Raw genomic sequence first — 9309 nt, forward strand, 5'->3', positions numbered from 1 at the left:
CGATAAGAAGCCCACACACCACAACGAAGAGCAGTCCCGGCTCGCCGCAACTAGAGAAAGCCCGTGCGCAGCAACGAGGACCCAACGCAGCCAAAAATAAATAAATAAAAAATAAAAACAACAACAACACGACACGTATGTATTTTCTTAAGAATCTAGACAAAGAAGTAAGTCTGAAATCAGTTTCACTGGCAGGGCTGGTTCCTCCTGGAGGCTCTGGGGGAGAATCTGTTTCCGTGCCTTTTTTTTTTTTTTTTTTTTTTGGGTTTGTGACACTGCGCCACCAGGGAAGCCCCCATGCCTTTTGCTTTGTTTTGGCTGTGCCGGGTCCTAGTTGCAGCACGCGGGGTCTTCATTGCCACGTGCGGGATCTTTAGCTGTGGCATGAGGGATCTAGTTCCCTGAACAGGGATAGAACCCGGGCCCCCTGCATTAGGAGGACAGAGTCTTAACCACTGAACCGCCAGAGAAGTCCCTGCCGCAGGGCTTTTAAGGGGTATGACAGGGTCCCTCTGGCTGCTGCAGGTAAAAACACGCTGTTACCTGAATTCATGGGAACCCAGGTAAGAATACTGTAACCGCCCATGAGATGGTTTTAGAAGAATGTTTAGAATTCTTATGATAGTGTGGGAATGGGAGCTATTTTGGCACTTTGGGCAGGGATGGGTGGGGTAGGGAGGTGGGAAATCAATCTTAAATAATTCAGCAAATATCATTTATGCACTTGGCCCGATCAACTGGGGTGCCTCTGCCTCACACCTGGGAGCAGCGTCGGGCCCACTCCTTCCACGTCTGACACGCACACCTAGGGAGCTGTACCTGGGCAGAGTTTCGTCCTGCCATTCTTCCTTCACGTCCACGTTTTCCATCCGGAGCGTGGCTTCAGTGGTCCCCATGGGAGCTGGGAAGCAAGGACCGACTTGAAGCAAGGATGAATCCTGAAGGAGGGCAGTGGATGGAGGTTTTACTGGACAATCATCATAACGACACATCCCCACTCACACACAGAACTTCAGAGATGGATCTGCAAAGAGCTCTTGTGTCCATTGTCTTATTGAATCATTGCCCAGCCCCATGAGGCTTCTCCATTTCACCAGTGAGAAAACAGAGGCATAGAAAGTTGAACACCCATGTGGGTCTGGAGTTTGAAACCAAAGGAGGGGCTGAGCCTCCAGCTAAAAGCAGCCCCCCTTTGAAGCTCTGAAATCCATCCTCTGCAAGGTTCACCATCCCTCCCTTACCTTGGGCTTCAGCTAGGAAGCAATAAATCCAATTAAAGTCATTTACACTAAATGACGTTTAGTCATTTAGTGTTAATGACTGATATAATTAAGCTTCCTTTCTGGGATTGACATTCAGACAAGACCTGGTTAACGCCAACCCACCTCTATCTGCTGCAGCCCACCTGTCCTGCCCCTCTGTCCCCTCCCTTCCCCCAACGAAGAAGCAAGTCGTGACAACTGACCCTAGGACTGAAAAAGGAAGTGCGGAAAGTGCCTGGGGCTGGAAATCAGGATCATCATTTGTACCAACCACAAAATGCCAGGAACCAGCTGGGGGCAAGGATGGGGTGGAGGCAGCACTCTAGGTGGGGCTTGAGCCCTGGGCTGTCTGGGAGTGTGGTGAGAACTGCCGAGTGGGACTGAATTTGGGTCTATCCTGGGGCATGGCAGACTTCCCCTGTCTCAGTTTCCCTGCCTGTGAATGAAAGAATTGGTCTAGAAAGGATCCCCCAGGATCTTATGACTCAACCACTAGTGCAGGTTCTGAGCTTTTAAACCAGTGGTTGTCAACGGGCAGTGATTCTGCCTTCCCCCACCAGACATCTGGCAATGTTTGGAGGCATTTTGGGTTGTCACAAGTGCGGGGGTGGGGGTGGGGGGGGCGGTGTGCTACTGACATCAAGTGGGTGGAGACCAGGGATGCTGCTCAGTGCCCCAGATGGTACCCCATGACCAAGAATGATCTGGCCCCAAATGTCCATAGATCTGAGATTGAGAAGTTGTCAACCTCACTTGCCAGCACCTAAGGTCCCGCCTCCAGCCCCTCCCCCCTCCCCCGTCCCCACTCACTGCGGCTGCCCCTCTAGAGCTGGTGGGTGGCTCTTAGTTTGGGTGTGTCTTCCAGAGCCCCTCGCTGGACCTAAGCCCCTGTGGATGGAGGTTCTGCATTTGGGATTGGGGCTCAGAGGGAGCCGGAGACAGGTGAGGGCCAGGCAGGGGGACGGGATATCTGAAATTCGACCCTCCCCCACTTCAGTGAGAGTTTCTCACTCCATTCTTGTCACTGCCCTGAATGTCGTCATTCATTCATGGAGGAGGGACAGTAAGACGCAGTACGGAAAAGAGAGAGAGAGAGAGATGTCTTCCTGATGCTGTGGGCAACAACTGCCCAGGAACTTACTGCAAGGGAAAGTTCCCATCAATGGAAATTCATTTCCTTTCTGAAGGGAGTGGTCTTTGCGTCTGTTTTCCTTATCCTGAGCTGGGTGTGACCTCAACCCCCAGAAAGGACCACCCACCTCCACCCCACCCACAGCTGAGACTGGGGCCACACATGTTGGCCCAACGATCCTCTAAATGAGGGGTGTGGGTGGGTGACCGCAGGGCCCCGGACGCTCCCGCCCTCTGATCCCGACTTCACGTTCGAGGACGGCAAATAAGGCAGCGAGGGGGAGCTGAGAAGCGTGCCTTCCCGCTGTGGTGCTGAATTATCAGCACATCACATACAAGTTCAGGCAGAGGAGGAGGAATCTCTGTCTTCAACCGTTTCCCTTCCTCCCCACCCCACAGGCAAGCTTTTACGTACACATCTATCAAATCCTTTTCCAAATCCGCTCACGGCGTTATAAATAGGAAATGCACAGAGGTGGGACGTGTATATTTCGGTCTCTCAGGAAGCGTCCCAGAGAGGGGCTGAGGGTTTGAGCTGCCTAATCTCTAAGCACGTCCCGGAAATGGTGCAATCCTCTGCCATCCAGGTGAACGGTGGGCATGGGAGGTGAACTGTGGGGGTGTGTGTGGGGCGGATGCTTTTCTCCGCGTGGGGTAAAATGGAGCTGGTAGCATCCCAAGAATCACAAGACCCTGGTTCTCTGCTCCCACCCGCCCCATCTGCCAGAAGGGGGTTTGTAGCAGCGGATACCTGCGGACAATCTTCCTCGGCAGGGCGGGGAGAAAGAAAGTGGATTCACCTCCGCGTGAGTCCCGGCTACCTCCGCGGCCTCTCCCGGTTACGCGCAAACAAAGAAGAGCCTTGGGCGGATGCAGCCGGGCATCCCTCGCCTTCAGAGCATCCGAGGAAGATGCACTCTGGCGCGGACTCCGCATCCAAGGAAGGTCACCCAGGGCAATGCGACGGGCGCGGATGGGCGCTTTTGTCCACGGGTGGGGAACAGCTTGCAGTCAGCGGTCGGCTCCCCCTCGCTCGGCTGCGGCTGCGTCCCTGGTCCTCGTGCCTCCGAGGTATTTTCTTCTTGCCAGCTCGCAGCTGGCGGAGGCTCGGCTTCCTTAAGACAGTTAATTATGCTGCTTTTGTGTGCAGGGTGGGTGGATGGGGGCAGGGCTGACCAAAAAGCACAGCCCCCTGCCAGAATCGGTGCTCTCCATTGGCTGAGAGGGGAGCATTTCCAAGAGCCTCACCAGGGGCAGAAGCGGAAATGATTTCCTGATGGCGCATCACAGATTTAAAAACAAAACAAGGAACAAATAAATAAGTGGCAGCGATGGCCTCATTCCTTAGATTAAGAGGGAGGGAGGAAATAATATCCTCATGGACCCATTTCATGGGTCCCTCAGCCGACCACTTACGATGAGCCATGGGCCGAAGACCGGGCTGGGTGCTGGGGAGACAGAACCTTCTCAGACACATTCGCTCGGGGCCTCCGAGGGAAAGGCGCCCCTTGCAGGTGTGCGTGCGTCAGCCCCGCCCTGGAAGACCATAGAATGGTATAGAGTTAAGAGTGCACCCTCTGAAATCAAACCATAAGTGGATCGGGACACTGGCTCAGCCACTGGCTGGGGACTTGGTTGGGTAAGTGATCACACTTCCTGGACCTCAGTTTCCTCATCTGTGAAATGGAAACATTAAGGTACTGGCCTTTCGGCATTTAATGAAGTGATGCAGGGAGGGTGCTTGGCACAGTGCCGCAGCATGAGAAAAGTTCTATGCGTGTTTCTTGCTGTTGCTGTTTTTATTTTTAGACTGGTAGCAGGTTGAATGGTGCCACCCCCCACCCAAGATATGTCCATGTCCTAACCCCTGGAACTTGTGAATGTGACCTTATTTGGAAAAAAGGGTCTTTGCAGATGGAATTAAGTTAAGGATCTCCAGATGAGATCATCCTGGATTTAAGATGTGCCCTAAATCCCATGACAAGTGACTTCATAAGAGAAGAGAAGGGGGGGGCACATCATGTGAGGTCAGGATGATGCATCGACAAGCCAAGGAATATGGAGGGTTGCCAGTGACCACCGGAAGCTGGAGAGGCACCAAATGGATTCTCCCTCACAGCCCCCAGGAGAAGCCAACCCTGCCAATACCTTGATTTCAGACTTCTGGCCTCCAAAACTGTGAGAGGAAAAAAAAAAAAAAGCTATTGTTTTGAGCCACCTAGTTCGTGGTACTTTGTTATGGCAGGAAACTAATATCAATACATGATCCTAAGTAGGAATGGATGCCTGTTGTTACATCCTGCCCCTCTTAATCACTGTGATGGTTTTCGCCTGTTCTGTGAACACATCAGGCTCATTCCCACCACAGGGCCTTTGCACAAGCTGCTCCCTCTGCCAGGTACGCTCTTCCCCCAGATGTTTGCATTATTCAGGTGTCAGCTCAGAAGTAATCTCCTCAAAGAGGCCTTTCCTAATCTCACCGCCTACCCTGCCTCTCACTCCATCACCTTCCAACCCATTATCTTGTCTGATTTGTTTTTCAGTTTTTAAAAAATTTTTTTTCTTTTTTACTGTGGTAAAATACACATAATGTAAAGTTTACCATTTTAACCACTTGAAAGTATATAGTTCAGTGACATTAAGTATGTTCAGTGTTGTGCCACCATCAGCACTGTCTAGTTCCAGAACTTTTTCATCACCCCAAATGGAAACCCGTACCCATTAAGCAGTCTCTTATGTCTCCCTTCCCAGCCCCTGGCAACCACTAATCCACTTTCTGTCTCTGTGGATTTGCCTGTTCTGGATATTTCATATAAATGGAATAATCTACTATGCCATCTTTTGTGTCTAGCTTCTCTCACTGAGCATCATTTTTCAAGGATCATCCACATTGTGATGTGTGTCAGTGCTTCATTCGTTTTTATGGCTGAATCATATATATCATTGTGTGCATGTGCCACTTTTTGTTTATCCATTCACCAGTGGATAAACAAAAAGTGTTTCTACATTTTGGCTGTTGTGAATAGTGCTGCTGTGAACATGGGTGTACATGGTTTTATTTGAATCCCTGTTTTCAGTTCTTTGGGGTATATACCTGGGAGTGGCAATGCTGCATCATATACTAATTCTATGTTTATGGTATTGAGGAACCTGATGAGTCTTTTTTAATAACACTTACCACTATTTGAGATTATTTACTTGTTTCTTTGTTTATTCTAGGACACACACACACACACCCCCCCCATTGGAATAGAAATTTCAAAAGAGACTTGGTTGGTTTTGGACACTGTAATGTGCCAAGGCAGTAGCACGCGTCACAAAGGAGATGTTCGGAAAATGCAGGTAGAATGCACGGACGCTGGCTCCCCTTGTGGGTCTCAGACAACACTCTATTCACGTGGCTACCCCACTCACTGCATCAGGGTCGGTCCCCCTCCAAGCCAAAGGCATAAAGGCAACTGCCCCACAGCAGAGAAGGAGAGCCCAGAGACTCCAGCACAAGATCTGGACTTTGCACCTCTTGGCTGGAGGACGTGGCGCTCTGGGAAGAGACACTGAGCGGGAAATCCAGGTTTGTTCTAGTACTGGGCACTGGGGTCCGAAACGTGGGGAAGACTTTTTGCTTTCGTAGAACTTCCACTCGGAGAAGCAGATGGGCAAGGGAGTCTGGGCTGACATCTTTGGAGCAGAGTGGCTTGGGGGGCACATGGGGAGATTTCTCAGAGTGGGGCAGGGGTGGTGACCGTGTGGGTTGGGCGCTGAGGAGTGAGTAGGAGTTGGATGGATGAAGAAAGGGGAGAAAAGCATTTGGAACAGAAGGACATTTGTAAAGCAGCAGCTCTTCCTCCCTGAGAGCGCGCTGGGAGCTGTCCGTGGTGCTGCAGCCCGCCACCGAGCCTCTGCGTGAACCAAGATTGGCTGTCGTCTGGTTTATCGTTAATGGTGGTTATATATATTAATATATACGCATAACATAAAGTTTGCCATTCTAATCATTTTTAAATGTAAAGTTCAGTGGCATTAATTCCATTCACAATGTGTAACCATCCCCACCATCCATCTCCAGAACTTTCTCATCTTCCCAAACCAAAACTCTGTCCCCATGAAACACTAACTCCCCAGCCCCATTCCCCGAGAATGTAAGTTTCTTGAGATCAGAGATGTTTCATTTTGTCATTGCTATATCTTTAATCCCTAGACCAGTGGTTCTCACCTGTGGGTGATTTTACCCCCCCATGGGACATCTGGTGATGTCTGGGGACATTTTTGGTTATCATGACTTGGGGGATGGAGGTGATTCTGGCATCCAGTGGGTAAAGACCAGAGATGCTGCTCAACACTCTACAGTGCACAGGACAGCCCCTTCCCCAAGAGAATTATCTAGTCTGAAATATCAATGGTGCGGTCGTTGAGAAACCCTGCCCTAGAAGAATAACTGAAACGAAGTTAGTTCTCAGTGGAGTTTGTTGAGGCAATGAAATTACTAAACCTCCTTTTCCTGATTTGCAAAGGGGATTCATACAAATACATTTGAACCTCATTATTCACAGTATTTGTAAATTTGCCTACTGGCTGAAATTTATTTGTAACCCCCAAAATTAATACTCATGGTGCTTCCAGGGTCATTTGTAGACAACACAGAGAAGTGAAAAAATCTGAGTGCATGTGCTGTCAGCTGAGGTTGAACCAGATGATGTTTATTCCAGCCTAGGCCGTAAACAGCTGTCCTTTTTTGGGTCTATTTAGTGCCGTGCTTTTAACATTTTTGTGCTTTTTTTTTTTTTTGGTGATTTGGCTATTTATAATGGCCCCCACACATGGTGCTGAAATGCTGTCTAGTGTTTGTTAGCACAAGAAGGCTGTGCTGTGCCCTTATGGAGAAAATAAGCATGTTAGATAAGCTTCACTGAGGTGTGAGTTATAGTGCTCTGGAATGTGAGTTCAATGTTAAGGAATCTACAATGTATATTAAATAAGAAGCCTTTAAACAAACAACAAAAAAAACACGTAACACAAGGTTATGTATTGATCAGTTGATGAAAATGTTGTGACCAGAGGCTCGCAGGAACCTAACCCTGTATTTCCCCTAGGAGCAATGGGTCAGTATTTTGCTATTTCAGTGTTTGCAGCAACTTTATAGAACAGAACTGCTGCCAATAACGAGAATCAACTATACCTACTTCTGAGGGCTATTGTGAGGACTAGATAAGATTATGCATGTAAAGCATTTAGCACGATGCTTATAGCAAATAACAGGAAAGAAAAGATATTATGCAACCAGAGAAAACATCAAAACAGACCTGCTTCTGTAAAAGGCATGCAGCCTGGGTTATCTAGTTAGAGCTACAGGGAATTGGAGGGAGGCCATGTGTAATTACCACGCTGGCCTTTAGCCAGGGCATGGCAGGAGAGCTGCGTTTGCCAGACGCACTAGATTGTTTCTTGTGGCCACACATGGTCATTAAGACACAAATGGAAGAATGCCATCCACTAAATCACCCATACGGCTTTCCTTGGCACCCTGGGCTTGCCATGGTTTCCATCCAAGAATTAACTAGCCCTGTGCCTGCTTAGAAGGGTGGCAAAAGAACACCACCCCACCACGGTTGGTAAATGTACTCTTTTTTTTTGCCTTTAAAAAATTAATATAAAAACTTGAAATAATTGTAGATTCACATGGGGTTGTAAAAAATCACACAGAGAGATCCCATGTACCCTTTTCCACCATGTTACCCAATGGTAACATCTTGCAAAATTATAGTATAATGCAGTAGCACTATTGCTTTTGACATAGTCAAGATATGGAACATTTCAATCACCACAGGATCTCTCTTGTTGCCCTTTTATAGCTACCCCCAGTCCCCATTACCCCCCCATGTCCTTAACCCCTAGAAATCACAAATATGTTCTCCATTTCTATGATTTTTGACCTTTCAAGAATTTTATGTAAATGGAACTTTTCCCACTCAGCATAATTCTCTAGAGCTTTATCCAAGTTGTGGTGTGTATCAAGAGTTTATGCCTTTTTATTGCTGACTAATATTCCATTTATAGGAAATGTCCAGAACTGGCAAATCCATAGAGACAGAAAGCAAACTAATGGTGGCCAGGGGCTGGGGTGGGGGTGGGGAAGTGACTGTTAAGAGTTCATGGTTTATTCTTGGGTGATGAAAATGTTCTGGAATTAGTCGTGATGGTGGCACAACTTTGTGAATATACTAAAAACCACTGAATTGCACACCTTAGTTGGGCGAATTGTATGGTACATGAATTATATCTCAATAAATCTGTTCTTAACCAAAGACTACCTTAATTGTAATAGTTTGGTTATGATCTGCTTCCCTGAATCTAAGTTCTTGAGGACTGGTGCCATGCAGCTTACTGTTGCACCCCCCCCCAAGATGGCCCTGCCTATGGTAAGTGGGTCAAGAAATAGCCCTCAAAATGAATTACCCTTAGAATAGGGTTTCTCCACCTTGGCACTGCTGACGTTGGTGCCAGGTCATTCTCTGTCGTGGGGGCCCTCCTGGGAACTGTGGGGCATTGAGCAGCATCCCTGGTCCCCATCCACTTAATGCCAGGAGCACCCCCAGTCGTGACAACCACAGATGTCCCCAGACACTGCCCATTCTCCTCTGGGGGCAAAACACTCCAGTTGAGAAGCACTAATTTAGAGCCGCAGAATTTTAGGTACTGGAGCCTTAGAAGGCTCCACGAAAAGACTGGCACCCAGGGGGCTGCTGAAGGGACAAGCAGGACTTGGCCGTATCAGTAGGGCCAACATTCACCCAGCCAGAAACGGTCAGCGGGGCAACCAAATCCACCCGAGGGCACAAAAAGGAAAATCACTTCCAGCCTAGAAATCCCCAAGCTGAGAGGTTAAAGAGAAGGAGGGGAATCCGATAAGGGGCGGGGC

The 9309-nt window shown here is 48.6% G+C and overlaps 1 protein-coding gene across 1 annotated transcript in view; it reads right to left on the reverse strand.

Moving 5' to 3' along the window:
• Window positions 1-3279, reverse strand: part of ATCAY (ATCAY kinesin light chain interacting caytaxin) — a 35632-nt gene extending 32353 nt beyond the window's left edge. Inside the window, exons 1-2 of the mRNA XM_024745876.1 lie at window positions 3145-3279; window positions 820-938 (exon numbers count right to left, since the gene is read on the reverse strand). Of these exons, the coding sequence (XP_024601644.1) occupies window positions 820-896 (77 nt within the window). The 5' untranslated portion in view covers window positions 897-938; window positions 3145-3279. The remainder of the gene's footprint in view (window positions 1-819; window positions 939-3144) is intronic.
• Between the last annotated feature and the right edge of the window lie 6030 nt (window positions 3280-9309).

Source organism: Neophocaena asiaeorientalis, unplaced genomic scaffold, assembly GCF_003031525.2.
Source record: "Neophocaena asiaeorientalis asiaeorientalis breed wild unplaced genomic scaffold, Neophocaena_asiaeorientalis_V1.1 scaffold357, whole genome shotgun sequence".
Classification (NCBI taxonomy): Eukaryota; Metazoa; Chordata; class Mammalia; order Artiodactyla; family Phocoenidae; genus Neophocaena; species Neophocaena asiaeorientalis.